At 38.3% G+C, this 19,886-nt stretch overlaps 1 protein-coding gene across 3 annotated transcripts in view; it reads left to right on the plus strand.

Annotated features, from left to right (window-relative positions):
• MYOM1 (myomesin 1) overlaps positions 1-19,886 on the plus strand; it is a 72,392-nt gene that overhangs the window by 14,176 nt on the left and 38,330 nt on the right. For all 3 annotated transcript variants that reach the window (XM_031066565.1, XM_031066566.1, XM_014312011.2), the window contains exons 4-14: positions 2,427-2,637; positions 3,576-3,733; positions 7,334-7,426; positions 8,320-8,408; positions 8,537-8,596; positions 10,006-10,170; positions 10,765-10,926; positions 14,103-14,244; positions 16,319-16,518; positions 18,121-18,177; positions 18,552-18,676. In XM_031066565.1, the coding sequence (XP_030922425.1) occupies positions 2,427-2,637; positions 3,576-3,733; positions 7,334-7,426; positions 8,320-8,408; positions 8,537-8,596; positions 10,006-10,170; positions 10,765-10,926; positions 14,103-14,244; positions 16,319-16,518; positions 18,121-18,177; positions 18,552-18,676 (1,462 nt within the window). The remainder of the gene's footprint in view (positions 1-2,426; positions 2,638-3,575; positions 3,734-7,333; positions 7,427-8,319; positions 8,409-8,536; positions 8,597-10,005; positions 10,171-10,764; positions 10,927-14,102; positions 14,245-16,318; positions 16,519-18,120; positions 18,178-18,551; positions 18,677-19,886) is intronic.

Consider the following 19,886-nt stretch of genomic DNA (forward strand, 5'->3'; position numbering starts at 1 on the left):
CAAACATTTTAAATTTTGGTTTGGGATTTTTAAATTTTTTAAAAAATTATTTAAAAAGAGCATATGATGACTGTTGAGTGCTTAACTGAAAATGGCATGAAACGGTATCTGGTTTAGGCTTTTCACTGTTGGCATCATGCTCATGACCACATGCCGAGACTGTGGAAGTTACATGCCACATTCCTCTCAGATATTTATTTTTGTTTGAAAGATAACAGCTGAAGCCCATTGAAGCATGTGCATGCTATATGTCATTCCCAAATTCCCCAGTGAAATTGATGTGTTGTTTCCCATGGGCAGAGAGCTGTTAAAAGGAATAGTTATTTATAAAGGTCATCTCTGGGGTTTGTTGGAGCTGGGTGACCTTCAGCGATGTGTCACCATTTCCATTATTTGGTTCTACTTCAGAGCCCTCAGGTTCTGCTGTAGAAAAAATACTTTCCTCAGATTATTCACTTGGAAACTGATCCTTTTAAACACCTTTTCAACACCTGGGCTAATCCTTACAAGAGAAAATTGTGGACAGCCTGACAGTATTTTAGACAGTAAAACACCCAGAGCTTGATGTAATGCCATAAGTGCTGAAGTTGCTGAATGTGGCTCATGAACTATTTGCAATCTCTAATAAGCCTATGCCAAAGGAATGTAGATGGCAGATACCCTTAAAATTATATTTTGCCTGTGCCATTTGGGGTTGGATCTGTTTGAAAATTATTTTCTACTGAAACCTTTGAGACTTGACTGTAAAATCTGCTCTTAAATGGTACAGTTTGCTGGTTTAGTGCATTTGCCATTCCAGAGAACATATTTCTCTTTGATCTGGGAAGATTATAACAGGGAGAAATTATTAGAAAAGCTAAATATTTAATGCTGTTGATCAAAAGCATCTGGGGATTACAACTGCAGACGACTAGGATCAGTTCTATTTTAGTCAGAGGATATTGATCAGCTCCCAAAAGATGCTTAGTGTCTTGAGGAACCAGTCCATACTGTGAAGTTGCTGAGATCGTAACTAATGTAATTAAGGAGGAAATAGTATCAGTTTGCCTTTGAAGAAAAATGCCATGGATTCATTTAAAATGACTGTAGGAAGCTATATTCATATTCATTATACTGATTTTTTCAAAAAATCTCTTCCATTTATCTGCAGCTTCAGGTGATATTTGTGGGGACAGCTGATGGCCTAAGTGGAGGGAATCTATCATTCCACTGATTTCTTAAGGATCATCCTCTTAAAGCAGACTAAAACACAGGAAGTTGAGTTTCAGGGTGGTCAAAGCTCTATGCTGTTAAGTAAGATTTTTAGTCTTTTCAACAGTTGTTAAATATAATTAAGTTAACAGCATTCTGCTGCTTGACTTCTTGCATCTCACCAAACTGACTTCATATGTAAGGGGCTGGACACTTAATTCTGAACTTAAATTCAATTTTTTTTAGTATCAAGATGTGCTATCAGATGCATAATATTGTCTATCTTAAAAAAAAAAAATCTTCCTTCTATTTTTTGCTTTGTTTCATGATAAAAGAGAGGCTATGCTTGGGTGCACTCTAGAAACAGAGGTGATTTTTCTATAGTGCTTGCAAGATGGCACTTAATGAGAACTTAAACAGAGTTTTTTTTCAGTCTGCTATCTAATGTTCCCTTACAGTAACTAAATTCAGCAGGAGGATATTGATGCTTCTTCTTAAGTCAAGGAACTCTCATTGTGCATGCACCACTACAGCAGCTGTAATGTCCTGGCAGTGCCAAACCAGTATGGTTTCAAAAGTACATCCACATGTGAGAGTGGAAACAGGATTGCACCCACTGAGAGCTCTTTGTGTCTTACCGCTGTACAAAGCCTGAAGAGGAGGCTGCAGGAAAATCCATAGTTATCTTCCTGAAAGACAATATAGAATGGAATTTATATAGCATATACAAATTATATAGCATATATAGCAATATTGGATGGATTTTTCTATGAACAAAGAGAACTTTTTGTTGTCTACAGTTATATAGGTCGGATGGGGGGGTTAATAATTCATGAATGAGGACATTGATTGTCATACAGCTACAATTATCTCTTGCCCCTTTGGCAGTGCTGTTACAAACACTGCAGCTGTAAGTTAATACCTTGAATATCTGTGGTGGTGCCTTACACTCATCTTTATAGTGATGGAAATAAAAAGCCACAGCAGGATAATGTTTAAACTGAAAATGTGCGTGGCATATCTAGAAGGAGAGGCCCTGAACATGGCCATGACTTTGGACAGTAAAATACTCAGTCTTTCTGCAGAATCTCTTCCATGTTTCTGCTGGGAATACATATGAGAGTGTTGTAGCAGAAGGGTGTTGGCCACTATACTGGCTGATTTGGTAGCAAGTAGAAATGGAACATGTTCTCAGCATTTTCCAATGGGATTCTGCTTTCTAAAAATTCTTTCAGACAAGTGAATATCAGTGGTATCACAGACACTGAAGAAGAGAGAATTAAAGAAAGCGCTGCATATGTTGCCAAGAGGAACCTTTTTGCCACAGGGGAAGGAGTTAGTGTCAGCAAGGTGGCCAAGACAACTTCTGAAGAGGAACATCACGAAAAAAAGTCAAGGAAAGTGGCGATCCGGGAGTCTGCTGAACGTGTAGCCATGAAGAAAACGGTAAAAGATTAGAAATTAATGTTTAAGCTGGAAAACAAAAATAGTCTTTTTTTGTTTGGTGTTTGTAAAGTGCCTAGCACACCAGTGCCCTGATTTAATCCATGGACAATCACAATAATGGTAGTAATAAACCCAAGTATTTTTAATGGAAATCTCTTGAACCTGTCCAGTACTGAGTAACCATTGTAAGGAAAACTGGTATTGCCCTGTTTATAAAAGTCCTCTTTTAATAATCTGAATACAGGGACCTGGAATTCTCCATACATTTGAAAGTTAGGGCAGAAAAGAAATGATTATTTTTGCAGAAAGCGAGATTTATACCATATTAGTTTTTTCTGGCTCTGTGGATAGTCAAGCAGTTGAACCCGTTACCTTGGGAGGATGAAAGATCCTGTCAGGAGAAAAGGTCTGAAAGCAGTTCTGTCAGAGATGATCTAGGCATAGAGAGCTTAGATCTTTAGATCTAGACCCTAGAGCCTAGGGTCCTTGGTCTAGCCTTTAGAGCCTAGATCTTGTGCATCACAGCACAAGTACAGAAGACATCTGAGCTTTAGGCCTATTTCATCCTCCACTCTGTATTTAAAATAATAAGTAATTAAATGTGGAATATTATTTTAGTTAGAATAGTTTTGAGAAGAAAAGCCCTTTAAAATCAAATCTCGTTATTTTGGAAGGACAACTTCCGGAAAATGAAAACTTTATTTTCTGTGTCCAGGTGAGATAAGCGCATTAACTGTGTCTGAATGTTTAAATAAAAATTGCTGGGGGTTTTGCCTTTTTCTTTCTTTTTTTTTGTTTTGGTTTGTTTGTTTGTTTGTTTGTTTTTGAGGTTTTTTGTTTGGTTTGGTTTGGTAATAATTTGCCCTTCTAACTGCTGCTATAATTTGAACTTCTAACTGCTGCTATAATCAAGTGTATAAAAAATGTTTCTTTTCCAGCTAGAAGAGACTCAGGCATTCCATAGAAAGTTGAATCAAGATAAACTCTTACATGCTCCTGAGTTTATCATTGAGCCTCGTTCCCACACCATCTGGGAAAAGGAAAATGTTAGATTTAATTGTTCTGTGGCTGGCTGGCCAGAACCCCGTGTTACATGGTAAGTTTGTATCCCTGGCACTGAAAGCCACCACTTAACCAGAATCTGAAGTTATCTTAGTAAATGTAGTAATTTTTCTGGAAAGTTATAAGTTAAAATAAAAAAAAAATCAGGTACTGATGGCAGGCCTGTCAAACAGGTTTCACTTCACATTGTACAGAAAAAGAGCAAAATATTAAAATGAAGTAATAACAATAACAACACAGATAATTATATAATTATTATAATAAATCAACTAATAGAATAATATTTAAAATATTTGTGTAACAGCACTAGGAATAAATAGACTTTTTTTCTATTTGGTAGGGACATCAACTGTATTTCTTCTGTCGATGATTAGGGAAAAATAGCAGATTAATTTATCATACTATCTTTGATAATGTTTTTCAAATACTTGAGTTTAGTTCTACAAATTACACTAACATCCCTGAAGCATTAAAGCAGGCTTTGGTCAAGAGCAAACTTTTTGGCAGCTGAGCAGTTATAGTGCTGAATCTCCATGAAATAGAAATCCCTTGATGATGCTGTGAAATCTCAGTAATGATGATGTGTTCATAGCAGACACATTGTCAGTGTTTGGAGTCAGTGACTTCAGGTAGATCTGGAACCATCCAAATAAAATGAAAACTTTGGAAGTATTGGAAAATTTTGCAGAATATGCTGAGTTGGAAGGGAAACATCTACTATATCATAATGTTATGTAATAATCATATATTGAAATTTGCTACTTGAATTGTGTAAAGGACTCTACATTTATTTAGGTCTTTAAACCCTTATACTCAGGGCTTGTCAAAAATTGCTATTAAGAGGTATATTAATAGGCCAGAGCTGAGTCCACAAAGTCACTGATCTCTCTCCTGGGACTCTGATAGCCAGGCTCTGCATGGACACAATTTTCCCATCCTGTAAGGGTTACAAGTGCCCTGTGTTCACATTCCACCTGGGGAGGACTCCAGACAAAGCCTTCAGATGTGGTCTCAGCTGGATATAAGCAATGGTCAGCTATGCTCATGGCTGTAGTCCAGCTCTGTAACCTGAATCCTATCCAAGAATTCAAGAGCTGTGTCATTTTCACTTTGGTTGAGATTCACCTTATCCCCAAAACCTGACATGGTTAAACTGAGCCTTCAGCTGTCTGTCTTTGCCCTCACTGTGAACCAGCCTTTCATCTAAGTGCTAAATGTGGATGGTGGAAATTAATACATCGTTTTACTGTACATCTGAATTCCAAAGGGATTTCAGTTTGCCACAGGCTACTAATGGAAAAAAAAAAAAAGGAAAAAGAGATCACATCCTTTTCAGCAGGTGTCTTTGCTCTAAGATATAGAACAGTGCTGACCTGGATCTGTCAGCTTTCATTCAGCCTTTCTAACAAAATGTCAGTAGAATATTGCAAACAGTCATTCTTTCTATAAGCAATGAAGACCTTTTCATGCTGTGCCTGAAAAACTATAAAGCTTTATGGACTTACTCTAAAGCAAACCTGCCTGATGCAGCTGTTCTGACTTCCCTGGAAAAAAAAGCATATGGAAAGCCCAGGACATTTGAAACCAGTAGCAGAAAGCATAAATTATCAGTGCCTAATGACAGTGAGAGGTTGCAGTCCCACATTAGCTAATGACTTGGCTGCTCTGGAATTTGCATTTCCAGAAATAACAAGTGGTCCTTCTAACACAGAAGGAACATAAGTCCCATTCTTTCTATAGATGAATATAAATAAACAAAAATTGAATCAATTACTTTTTACTAACCTGATAATGAAGACAAAAGAAGTGAAAGTCTTCTTGCTGCTGTCATGACCCAGTAAAAGCTTGTTTCTGCATAGCACCCCATGTTACCAAACAACTTTGCTGCTATAGGATCCAAAAGTTGCCCAGCCCTTTAGAGAAAATTTAAAGATACTGTGGAGCTAAGTCCTGTTTACACAATTTCATATGCCCTGGAAAGAACTGATGGCATTATTCTATTTTCTAAAATATTTTATACGCTAGAAGTAATATAAAGATGCCCTGATGTTCCCAGGCAGTTCAGTCTGGGGGGCACCAGCTCACAGATGAGGTGAGGTGTGGTGGTGAATGTATTACTCTTGCTGGGTTCATGTATTATTCATTGCCTAAGCCAGGATAATAGAGTAATGAGGTCAGGCATCTCTGCAAACGATTGATGTGCAGAATAGAGAGTACTGCCCTGCACTGAGTCTGTTTTCATAGACATTTTGTTGAGAGGAAGATGAGGATAAAAAGCATTAGGGTTTATGGTCCTTACTCACTTAAGCATCTGGGAAAACTCTCAGTGTGTTACTATGCCCAAATATTTGTAGTCAGGGAAATATTATTTATAGTACAACACTGATGGTGCTGAAAGATAGTTTTCAGATTTATTGTGGATATAGCTTCATCTTAAGACATATTCAACTGATAATATTCTTGGTGAAAATAAAATCGTTAATTACTGATTTGTTTGGTGAAGTGGAGCAAGCCACTGACACCAGACCAGTTCCCTTTCCTGACTGAAAATCATGAAAGGTTTAAAATATAAAATCTGAAATGAAGAAACAAATTTCTTTGTCTGGTTATCTGTTGTGAGAAGAAATATTTATTTAAGCTACATCAGAATAAAAGATGAAGATACTTTTATCTACCATCCTTTATCATTTCACTTTATATGTATACACCTTATGAAGAACAGGGAAGAAGCTATGTAAGGTAAGACACTCTCTTAGGAAACATTTTTTCTTTATGGACCTCAAATCAATGACAAATGTACTGAATACAATTCAGAGTGCTATTTATTTATTAGACTTCTATTGCCAGTTTTTTTCCATATTTCCAGTGCCTGCTTAAGACACGATTCAGAAAACATTTACTTGGTTACACCATGTATGAATGAATGACATTTGATGCAACAATTGAAGAGGAAGAATTTATCATCCACCACTGTTCTTCCACTATGAGTTTGTATAAATTCTGAAATTAGCAGTACCAGCTCACCAATGATCAGCACTGGTTCATTCATTCTTTCAAATCGGGACAACTGGGAATTTTGAACAGTAAACCTTTCCTACCTGAAGATATACCTACGCCAGAAAACACTCATAGTGTATTCCAGTCTAACCCTGTTGATTTGGAAGTAAACAAAAAAGTTAACTTTCTACCTGACATTTTTTTTTGTATATAAAAGTTTTAAAAGTATGTCAAACATGCAAACCAAACAAGATGTTTATGGTAGCTAGTAAGTAAGGAGGCTACAAAGTTTTTATTTGTCATTTACAAAACTCTGAGATGTTGCTTATGTGACTCCTCCTTTTTTTTACAAGTAGCAACATGAAGTTTGTGGTAATATGAACTGATTTTCATCCCACTCAAGACTATTTTCTTCTTTTAATTTGAGAGTAAAATCTTCCTGGGGCAGGTCAAAGAGAAAGAGAGAGAGGATACACTTCCAAAGATATTTAATGTCTTTCCAGGGAGTTAGACTACAGTTTATCAAGGAGAAATGATAATGTTCTACTGATGTTCTACTTCAAATATCAAGCACTTGACCTTTTAAAGTATAGAATGACTTGTCTTTGTGACACACTACTTCTTTGCTTTTCCATAGGTACAAGAATAATGTGCCCATTGATGTACAGGCTCACCCTGGCAAGTATATCATTCAAAGTCGGTATGGGCTGCACTCCCTGGAGATTACAGAGTAAGGAAATATTAAATAATTTAACAAATAGCTTTAGCTGAAATGTTCCTATAGAATGAGAACTGCAAAATGTGAACATACCTCTTGGGGATGTAAGAGATATCAAGTCAGGTAATATCAGAGATATCAACTGTGGTGAATGCTGTCTTCTAAATGTTGAAGCAGTTCTAGTTTACCCCAGTAGAGGACATGCAATTTACCTGAGTTATTTATCTGGATTATTTATCTGGATATTCTGTTTATGAGAGAGTCAGAAAAGTGGGACATCTATCATTGCTTTTTCCATCTGCTTGATGAGTACAATTAAACATGTAAAAATATGTGAATTAACTGGTTTTCAAATATAACAAAGTTCACAATTCTTACTGAAATGAGGAACAGAACTGAGATGTCCTCACTTATATACAAGAAAGATCTTTAACAGTACTCATCTTCCAAGTGGGAAATTTTTGCACTCCCTTTGCATTAAAAATATTAAAAACGTAAGTCCTAATCAACAACAACCTGGATTTGACAATTTTTTTACTGGAAAGTGCCCTTTGAAAATATTTTATGAAACCTACCATTCCTACAAGTTCCATATTAGGCATCTCTTCATAGAAGACAATAAATTAACAATGACTATTATCAGATAATTTTTCCTACTTATGCTGTATTCCCAGTTTCAAATCTGTAAGTGATATTTGAAAAGAGACATTTATTTCAAACACTGGAGTTTAACACTGAGAAACACCTAATGGCTACAATCAGTGCAGTGTCCAGTGTGTCTGTCTCCTAAGCTTTTACTTTATAGATTTTACCCAGATTTCTGAGGGTTTTCTTAATCTAAAACACTAGAGAGGCTATGCCAAGGAGCGATTGGGTGTTCTGCCTAATCATTTTTATCATTTCAGATGTGAATTTGACGACACTGCCCAGTATCATGCCTCTGCTATGAATGTTAAAGGAGAAGTTTCAGTTTATGCTTCCCTCGTGGTAAAGAGTAGGTTGCAAAATATTTCCTTCAAGGCTTTTTTTTTTGTTAAGATGCATATTACCAGTTTTGGTGTTGTGGCTCACAGAGCCTTTGTCTCTTTGTGGTAGTGACAGGTTTTGTCTTTTTCTGTGTAGGGTACAAAGGAGAAATTGATGCAAGTCTTTTGCATGGTAGAAATCTTTCCCTCTCTCCATGTAAGTTACAATATATTTCTTTGACACTTCCATTTATAGTTGTGACATCATGACACATGACTAAACAGAATATTTAGTAATATTATTTTAAAAAGAAGCAGGTCTGATTTACAAGGGTGTGGAGCTTTACAATTTAGGATGGTGTTAGCCTCACTAGCAGGAGGAAATGTCATTGCCTTCTAGGTCTGTTGGATTACATAAGAAATATCCTGTTAATATTGCACTTCACTATGAAATAGAATCTGTCAAAGAGAGAACCACTTCCTCTTTTGCAATATGTAAAACATGGCATGAGGAAGCATGTGCCTACATAGAGTAGGTGACTTAATTGTTATCTGCTGCTTATGTGGTTTCATAAGCTATGAAAATGAGCAGAAAATGCATAGAAAGGATTAAATATTCAGAACCCAACTAGACTATTTTGGGATGTATCAAGGTAAAAATTGTAGTTTGTTTTACCTGAGAACCTCACATTTTAACAATAGGGCATCCGTGCTTCCATGATGATAAGACAATCCACCCACATATGCCATGTGGATGAAGGTGCCCTAAGAACCCTATGAAATGTTTGGCAGATGAGACTTCCATATATTTCCAATAAAATTTGGGATCTATCACTTCTTTATGGGAAAGAAAGATCACAATTTGCATATATTCATTGATCACAGGAGGAGGGAAAGTTATCAGTGTAGGCTAGTTGAGTAAAAGTAAAGTGTGACCTTATTTTTTATCAGCTGAGCTGTTTTCAAAACAAACATGGAAGCACCTCTGCCGTGTACATACAGTACAAGTGAAAGGCTCTTAGGATGTTCTCTCTGAAAAACTGCACCACTCGGGACACACAGCATCCAAAAAGATAAATTCAGGAACAAGAATAGAAACAAGAAAGAAAGAAGGGCTACCCTTTTATGTTAATAGTAGCCCCTACAAAGGCTTATTAGCTTACAAAAACAAAGGCTGAGTGAACACATGACTGCTCTAAGATAGAGCAAGGAGTTAAAATGGGGAAAGAAAAGAGCTATATAAACTAAAGATCAACTTGACCTGAACAAATAATTAATCACAAATAGAAATATATTTCAGTTATAAAACAAAACTTATGATAAAACATTGGATTAGAAATTTTGAAAATTCTGAAATTAAATTCTGCAGAAACCTCTCCCTGCTAAAATGGAGTAGCTGTGTGGACTAGAGCTGTACAAATGAAGAAATAGTCAATTCTCTGCAATAGAAAGGACTTGGATTATCCAATGCTGCAATTGCCTCTGAAGATGATGACTTAATATACATATTGTTCCTATTTATACCTTGAACTTTCCCTGTGACTGTATTCATAATCACTGAGTACTTTTTCTTCTTACTCTTGTCACAGAAGGAGAGAAAACCAGATTTTTTTTTCTCTTGTACAGTTGCCGTTACCCCTCATGGCTATGCTTCCAGGTTTGAAATCAGCTTTGTCGACAAGTTTGATGTAGCCTTTGGGAGAGAAGGCGAAACAATGAGTCTGGGCTGCACAGTTGTCATCAATCCTGATATCAAGCGCTTCAAGCCAGACATTGAGTGGTACAGAAATGGTGAGAATGTTTGACAAGAAGAAATAGAAACTTCTTTCATGTAAATCTTTATTTACTTCAGCTTGTGTCAATGTTATGATTTGGTCATCACTTTCTCAGGTTTTCCAATGATAATATTTTCTCTTTTTCAAATAGAATTGTTTCATAATTTAGTGTTTTGATGTGAAACCACAGAAAACTAACAAATCAGTATCAAAATGTCTTCTAGGGATTTTTTATTTCTTAAAAATAATCTAAATTGGAAGCATTTTCATCACAGCCAACATCTATGTGGCCCATTTTTAGAGCTCATCTTGCTTTTACTATTTATTTGTTTATACGCCAAGGTATTTTTTAAGTAGCTGCACAGTGTTCCATAACAGCTGATAAAATATAAAAAACTATTGCTTCCTGAAGTCATGCTTTGAAATCAAAGACAAAGTTGTCATAAGAGCAGAATTAGATGTTATTTTTGACTGTTTTCAAAGACAGACTATTGTCTAATAAGAGTGGTCTCCTTTATATTTCCAATCTATCCCAATATAGTCTCCATATTCAGAATCTATTCCCCAGTAGATCCTGCTGGTGCTCATTATGAAGTTCTCTGATTCCTAGGTGTTCTTATTACACCATCCAAATGGGTCCAGATGCAGTGGAGTGGGGAGCGAGCTTCTCTGACACTGACTCATGCAAACAAGGAAGATGAGGGTCTTTACACGCTCCGAGTGGCGATGGGAGAGTACTATGAAGAGTACAGTGGCTATGTCTTTGTTCGAGGTAAGACACTCTCTTGTGCAAAAAACTCACTACAGAGCTGAGGAAAATGTGTTGGCAAAATCAGACATTTGAGGTGCTTCCCCCGCTCCCCCCTTCTCACCCCTCATCACAATAGAATAATTATTTTGTATTGATAGATTCTAGCAATGTACATTCATGTCGTTATCTCTGGAAAAAATCCATGCACATGTCAGGCTTTGGTGTCATCTGCCTGAAGACTTCTAACCTCCATTGACATTCTGAGGAGGAAATTTAGGGTGCTATGTTCAGAGTGCTGAACAGCAGTCATAAGGAGGAAAAATGCACATAATAATTTACAAATGATTTTTTGTAACCATCCCACTGCAAGCTAAACTGCACTATTTTTATCAAGATTTTCTGCTCAGTTGGAGGGGTTCTCTCTAATGCACACTGCAGGAAAAAATACAGTGGAATGGATATGCAAAGATCTGCAGCTGGAGGAGCATAATGCAGCAGAATAGTCTGGTGTCTGTCTGGAGAGGTGCTTTTCAGGAAGGATCCTGGTGGACCAAGGTGAACATGTGCCTTTGTCACAAAGACATCCTGGCATCCTGGACTGCATTAGGAAAAGCATTGCCATCAGGCTGAGGAGGGGATCCTTGCCATCTGCTCAGCACTAGTGGGACTCATCCAATGCTAGATCCAGTTCTGAGATTCCCCATACAAAACAGACATGGGCTCACTGAAGTGAGGCCACTGAAGGGATGTGAAGGTGATTTACGGCTTGGAGCATCTTTCCTATGAGGAAAGGCTGAGAAAGCTGTGACTGTTCAGCGTGGAAAAGAGAGATCACGGGAGGATTTTATCCATGTGTACCTGATGGAGGGGAGTAAAGACACTGGAACAAGTTACCCAGACAGGCTGTGCAGTCCCAGTCCTTGAAGACACCCAAAACCTGATCTGATATGGCCCTAGGCAACCAGCTCTGGCTGACTCTGCCTTGAGCCAGGGGCTGAACTAGACAATACCTGGACCTGTCTGCCAATCTTAACCACTGTGTGATTCTCTGAAGTAATGCAGTGAACAGCCAACCACTGTGTTGAGATTCTCTGAAGTAATGCAGTGAACAGCAGAATTAAAATGTAATTTTTGTGAATGTTGTTTGCTTGTACCATCAAAAATTTCATTGAATATCCATTGAGAATTATTTATTTAAAAGGAGCCGTGGCTATCATGTTGTGTGCTGATTCTATATCTGTCCCAGCTGCTAAAAGCAGCTGAAGTGTGTAATGCTAATTCAAAAGGCTCTGGAAATTCTTGGCTCTGAGACCATGCCCAGAATGGCTCCATGTTGCCAAGTCCAGCAGAACTATGTGAGATGACAACCTGCCCAGAAAATACAACTGAAGCAGACATTTTCATCACCTGAAGGAAGAGCCTATTGAAATGATCTTCTGTGACAAGAAATAGGACTTGTCCTTCTTTATTTGTTTTACATTGTGCTGCCATATAAATAAAGGATCAGCCTCAATCCTATTACATCTTCTGGCAACACAGGTGTGACCTGACTGAACCCACCACCCCTTTCAGTAGAGTATCTTCCTAGCCAATGGGTGTGCTTACCAAATTCTATCTACATTAATTATATTTTGCATTCCTGTTTAAATGGTCCCCACAATCTTGGTTGGCTACTGTATTCCTCATTGCCAACTTTTATTTAAATGGCAGCTCTGGTATTTAAGCTGGAGCAGTTGTCTTTTTGTGTCACACACAGAAGTCAGTGTATCAATGGAAGGGAGGCTCATAATGTCATAGTTCAGATGGGCTTCCAGAACATGTGTGACTCCTCTGCCATGGTTACAGGTCATCATTTGTCAGCAAGCCATCAGGGATGAAATCCTAGCCTTATAGAGGCTGATCAGCAGTGCTGGTTCTCCCAGCTGTTTCCCAGTCTGTCTTGGAAAGAAACTGTTGTCTCTCAAGTTCTGTCCAGTGGTAAATACAGGCAATTAAAACCTGTCATAAAGAGGTCACTGAAGACATTTTGTTATTACTATTCATGTTCTTAGTATTCTGTAATGTTAACTGGATGGTTTATTCTGTATGTTACCATTTTAAAAAATGCATCAAGTTATCTGTAATTAGAACCTGGATTCAGCAACTTTGGCACAGCTTCAAAAGCTCCATGTGATGTTTCTCTGGATATAAGAGAAGACTCTGCAAAGTGTTGCTGGGATTTTCCTTTTTTTTAGGAAGACTACTGTTTTACTTGGTGAAGCATATTAAATTCTCTAATAAGGCATTTTTTCATAAAAGTCAAAATCATTAAAAATCTGGATTACTGTACACTGTAAACAAAAACCTGTAATGCCTTGAAACATTAAACCTTTTTGAGAACTCAGGTTTATATGGAAAGTATGAATAGTATTTCTTAGCAAAATTTTTTATTCAGGTATATAGCTCTTAGGTCTTCTTTTGAAGTAGCTCTCAATTGTACAAATTGATGTTATTCTGCAGAGAAACAACGTCTCTTACTTGAAAGTCTTTCACAGAATCTTGCTGCAAAGGTTATTTTTCTCTACATGAAGATTGCGCCATCTCACAAATCAGACTCTTTGTAAACAGTAAAAATTCCTCAGTGCTCAGCATTATGCTCTATTTTTCAAAGTTTTAGATAAGACATGTCCAGAAGCTGATGCAGGAGTCAAGGCCCTTTGACACCAGCAGTCCCAGATTTGTGGTAAACACTTGAAAGGAACAATACACTTATCCTTATGAAGGTTCTATTCCACAGTGATAATGCATGTGCAATATAATTAACCTTCAAAGAGGTTGCTGTTCACGGCCAACCAAAATCAAATAATGAAGGACTATTAGTGGAGATATTTAATTCAGTATTGTTATATCCAGTGCATGAATACTTTTAATTCAACTATTTCCTGGCTGCCAAGTTTTTAGTTCAACAGTGTCTCTTGCAGCTCCCTAACCAGAATGAATGGTACTAAATTGATTTAAAATGTCTAGGTGAATTACATTTGCAGTATGCTGTAACATTTGTAAATGTTACAAAGGAAAGCCAAAACCTAGAAAATCACTAGCAATATGAAAGAAAATACTTTTTAAAAGTCACTAGGAACACAATTTAATCCTTAAAGATTAATAATTGTGAAAGAACTGTGGTTCACATTTGCAAACATATTTCTCCATCCTCATAGATGCTGATGCTGAAATCCCTGGAGCCCCTGGTGCACCACTAGATGTGCAGTGCTTAGATGCCAACAAAGATTATGTCATTGTCTCCTGGAAGCAACCCGCTGTCGATGGAGGAAACCCCATCCTTGGATATTTCATTGACAGGTCAGTGACTGTGCTGGACTCGAGAATTCGTATTGCTGCTCATTCCAACTCAAAAAACTAAAGGCACATTGAAAACCATGAGGTAAAACAAGTTTGTTATTTTCATTCTTGCTGCTGGCCAGAAGAAAACTGATTATTTTTTTTGTTTGTTTTTGATTAGCTGGCCCTGATCTAACTTTCATGGAAATAATCACATCTTGCTTCATTTAATTGCATAGAAAGGATTCTGCCAGATCTGCACAGCTCAGCCCTCACTGCTTCCTCTGAGGCTTGAGAGGCTTCAGGATTTTGTAATGTTGGGTAGTTCTTCTGCATCAGGCAGCTGTGGCTCCCGCAGTACCAGGGTTCTCTTGCCTTGTTTCCTAATAGTTACTATGCACCAGAAAGCAAAATATTATCTCAGAGGACTTGGATTTCTTTCCCAAATGCTGTTGTTATTTCAGCTCTTAGATTCACAAGCTTTATGGAAATGATTTTTAAAAATATGAAGCCCCCATGTGTTACACATGGAGGTGGCAGGATCCTGGAAGCCTGTGATTTTAGAAATTAGGTCAGTATTTTGAGACTCGTAGTGATTTTCAGTGGTGGTAATATTTGTTTGAATTTCAGTAATAGAGTCCCTCATATGAAGTTCCTCTGGGCTTATTCAAGCGCATGTAAAAAACACTCAAACATTTATATATATATATTTGTCATTATATTATGCCTTTGAATAAGCATAAAGTATATCTCAGTAAAAAGAGGGAATTGTTTTGTGAAATAAATGTAAGACTCACATATAACTTCACTGTTTTGATAACCTTTGAGTGCCCGTCACTGCTGTAACAATGCTCTGCTAGATTTAAGCTATGGTTCTTTAACATTCATTGAAAAATCCTAAACAAAAGGCAGGACTACACTCTGAACAAGAGTACCACATTTTAAAACTAGGCAATTGAGGGATGTTAGCACTGAGAGTAACTGCAAGAGAAATGGCATTTTGTTTTTTCTGTTGTGTTCGCTTTGTTTATTCTACATTTGCTCCCAAATCCAAAGCTGTGTTACTTCTCCCCAGTGTTGGATCCCACTAAAGGTATTTAAGGACCCAAATATTCAGCCAGGGTAGCCCCTAACTGCCTTGTGGATGAGCCAGCAGGACTGGTCTGTGCTAATGGTGAAGCGAAGCTTGGGCCTCCCTCACCCCAAGCAGACACAAGAACCACAAAACCACCCTGAATGGGATGGTAACAATTCTCAGGAAAGATTCTTGCATGTACCAAGAAGTCTGGGTAGGAGCTGTACCCTTCTCTTTGGCAGATATCTCACCAGAGAGTCTCTTCCAAGCTGCAAGGTCATGTTTCTGTTGACCATGTTGCTGGATACAGGGAAGCCATCACCACAGGCTTCTCCTATCTCCCTGAGTGAAGTGGCTACTCTCATATCTTCCTTCTGCCATAAACCAGCCTCCTCATATGTGTGAGGCTTCATAGATGTGGGACCAGCAGCACCACGCTGGGTCCTGTCACTGTAGGGACAGCAGCCAGCACACCACAGGCTCCCTTGGCAGCCCCAGTGGTCAGGTCTCCGAAGCAGGGCCTGACTGAATGCCCCACTTTAACCCCATTCACAGCTATCTCTGTGCTGGACTGGTCCCAGAACTCACAGTGGGGTCTCTGCACCCATGAAGCCCAGCATCTTGTGGGATGTACAGCACAGCATTGTGCAGGAGTGATGAAGCAGTGTCCTTCTGGCAGCTGCAAGGGATGCGTATTTCCTGTCCTTTCAAGTGAGCCAAAGCTGACACTCCCTAAGCATACTTTGGAGGGTTTAAACAGTGAAGTGAGTCTGCTCTTATCCCTTTTTCAGTTCAGGAAAGAAGGGGCGCAGCTGTGAGGGATTTAGTGCATGCCCAGCTGGTGCTTCAGCCTGACGCCCTGGTGCAGCTGCTTTGATGTCACCAGTATATAATTCTGCTGAGGAACTGGTATGGACCAGGCAATGAGCTGAACAGATGGTGAAGCTGCAAAGGTGTGGGGGTGCCCTGAGTTCATGTTTTTGCCTTCCCAGCACTGCTCTTGCTGTTTGTGTTTTTCAGGTGTGAGGTTGGCACCTCCCACTGGACCCAGTGCAATGAGAATCCCGTGAAGTTTGCTCGTTTTCCTGTCACTGGTCTGATCGAAGGCCGTTCCTATATTTTCCGAGTCCGAGCTGTGAACAAGGCTGGTGTCAGCCTGCCATCCCGGGTGTCAGAGCCTGTGGCTGCTCTGGATCCTGCTGACAGAGCCAGGCTTAGAAGTAAGTTGTGCTTTTTACAGGTTGCATGAGAGGTTTAAGAAGTCTCAACTCATTAAAAAAAAAAATTAGGACTATCAACTCATAAGCCTTCAAAGTCCCACCAGAGGGAGCAATGCAAAGCCAAAATATCCTTTGGAGACAGCTTTGCCAAGAAGAAATCATCTCAGTGCTTTTTGCACTAAGTGTTCTATCTGCTGAAATGACTTTGGCTGACTGCAGTGCTATGCTCCAAACTTGCAGGAAGGGGGGGAAAAGGCACAGGAGAGTTTAATTGCCTGGAGAGACTTGCTTTTGTTCAGCCAACAAAACAGCTGAACAGTTCCTGTGAATAGTCTCTCTCTGAACCACAGACAAGGGTGGCCAATGCTGTTCTTGTGTGACAATCCAAGTCTTGCAATAACATCAGAATGACACCAGGACAGCCCAACAGATCCCAGGCTCTCTGCTTCAAGGTTAGCATTTTACAAGTCAAGGATATTTCTCCCGTGGCCTCACAATGTCTCAGACATTTTGCTTCCAAACACACCCCTCTATGCATATGGCACAATGATATGCCTAAAATAAATTTCTACTTCTATTCAAAATCCATTTCTACATGTTTCTGAAGTTTTACAATTTAAAATGGTCCAATGTGAAGGGGCATTGTACACAAAGCTAGAGTGCTCCCATAGCTTGTATGAGCTGCTGTGTGTTGTGCTGCAGCCAGATGATCTAGGTTTCCATTCAAGATAAAAAAATAGGCCAGAGAAAATAAACTTGGCACTGCCAAGAAACATTGCAATAGTCAGGCATGTGAAACCCTGCCTGGGGAGGGCAGAGGGCTCTACTCAATGGGCAGCATGGAAGCTGTCACAGCAGGTGAAGTCTGGGTTTGGTGGCCTATTCCTGATATATCTCCTCCTCTCATCCCTCATAATTTTTCTCCCCATTTGCTTCTTCTCTTCTTTCATCTCCAAATCAGATCAGCCAATGTAAGGTGAACAATGTGGAGGTGGAGAACAATGTTTGCGAAAATTATCTCTGAAAGTGCACTGACCTGGTTGAAAGCTGCATAACTGCAATGGTGTGATAAAATATTGGCTGCTCAGACACCCAAGTTTATCAAGTGGACATGCTGAGTCAGGCTGAGCTGTTACTGTTTGTGACTATGACCCATGATTTACAAGCTGGTAATATGAGAGAAAGTGGTTAAAAAAGAGACAAGATGCAGTCTGTAGGAATTTGGCTGTTCCTTTAATAAGTGAACTGTTAAACCAAAGGAATAGAGGACAGAAAATAAAGCTGAAACTAATTCTCTGAAAATGATGAACTGAGTGAACCAAATACCTCTGCTTGTCACCTAGGAGACTTCAGTGACATTTCAGGAAGGAATAGATGTTTCAGTGGATTAAGTTTTTCTAGCTATGTTAAATGCTGAGCTGCTCTCAATATTCAAGCTGTTAAGCCTACACCTTGCTTGGGTAACTAGCTTGGTACATAAGCAACAGCCACAGCATTAACCAAAAATGGAGCTCATGGGGATCTTGCAATTCTTAGTTTTGAACCATGAAAGAGTCAGTTTTCTCATTGTTCTCATTGTGTTATCTCTGACATTTGTTTCAGGTCACCCTTCTGCTCCTTGGACGGGGCAGATTATTGTGACTGAGGAAGAACCTGCAGGTAAACACAGCCCTTTTGCCTGCAAATGTCTAATGTGAAGCTGGTTCAGTAATTAGGAAAGCTCTGAGTTAATTCAGTGGACTTTGGCACACACTCAAAGTTTGTTGTTCTGAGAGTCACTTGACCTTGAATAACTCAACAACTTGGTTTTTGAAGAGAAGTTTCATTCTTCAGGAACTAATGAAATTATGCTTAGAATTAAAAGAAGGAAATTTAAACCCAATATTTAAAAGAATTTTAACTTTACATTAAAAAAAAAAAGATTAAATGCTGAGGTATATTGATAGTTCTATTTTTAATTGTGATGCTAATTCTGATACAAAACCGGAAGAACTAAATCCAAGTTCCCTTTCCTATTCTTTCCTGTCCTTCAGAGGGTGTTGTTCCTGGTCCCCCCACAGACCTCCAAGTTATTGAGGCCACCAAGAACTATGTTGTGCTTAGCTGGAAACCTCCTGGACAGCGGGGCCATGAGGGTATCATGTACTTTGTGGAAAAGGTAAAATTGGACAAAATCAGAATCATACTGTGGCAATAGTTTAAGTTTGTTTTGTCATCTCTTCTGGACCTCTGGTTAACACTCATTTCTGAGACTTGCAAATTAGGACAAGGATAGGAAGTTCATCAAGATAACTGTCAAACTGTAGATTAAGATAGACTAGGAATAAAAGAAAGATGGGAAACAGGAAAGTAGATTAAGAATGTGTCACACCCAGTAATATTCTTCTTGAATTGTGTCATTAACCTACCTGAAGCAGAGAGAATAAAACTCCTTCTATGATGTGAAAGCACAGAGCAAAGTCACATGCTTTATAGATATATACATATATATAATATGCACGTTTATTTTATGTATCTCATAAATATATATGATATACATATATTATACTATATATATAATATATATAATTATATATATAAAATTTGTATAAATAAAGCTTGTCTGGCAGGAGAGATTGCTAACATTTTGGATGGAAGAATTTTGCAAGAGTTTCTTGTCATCAGCACTTTCTATTCTAGCTGCCTTTTCATGTTTATCCTCTCCATTAGCTTTACATTTGCTCCACCAACTCAGCAAACATCACAAAATTTCTGTTCTGATCTACTTGAACAGAATCAGTTTTAATTTCAGTTTTAATTTTTCAGAATCAGTTTTAATTTCACCTGCTTTCCTGAGGTGTTTTTGCATGGCTGCTAGCCTAGAAAATTCTTCACACCATCACCCTTCCTTCTAGCATCTCTTGGCTCATAAACTTTTTTTATCAATGTTTTTTTCTATCAGTCTAGAGGTGTCATCAAGAGAGACATAAATATCTTCCTATTATGTGTTTTCCATCTCTCATACAAAATCTGGCCTAAAGAAATGAGTTTCACTTAGCAACAGCCTTAGAGAGGGTGAATATATGAATTTTATAAGAAAACTTTTTAATAATCTATTGCATGCTGAGTACTCAGCACTAATGTCACATAGTCAGATGAGAATTCAAATCCCTCAGAAATCAGAACCATTTACTTGAAATTATACTTAATGTAAATCAAAGCAAAAAATTACCCACTAGTATTAGTGGTATAAGTGATCATGATCTAGCCATGGAAGAAAAAACAATTCACAAATTAATTGCAAATGCTTTTTTTTCCTGGAAAATGAGGATCAAATCATTATTAATTCTGAAAGCCACCCCAAAAACACCAAGAATGCCACAAGAGCA

This window comes from Geospiza fortis, unplaced genomic scaffold (assembly GCF_000277835.1).
Source record: "Geospiza fortis unplaced genomic scaffold, GeoFor_1.0 scaffold53, whole genome shotgun sequence".
In the NCBI taxonomy this organism is placed as follows: Eukaryota; Metazoa; Chordata; class Aves; order Passeriformes; family Thraupidae; genus Geospiza; species Geospiza fortis.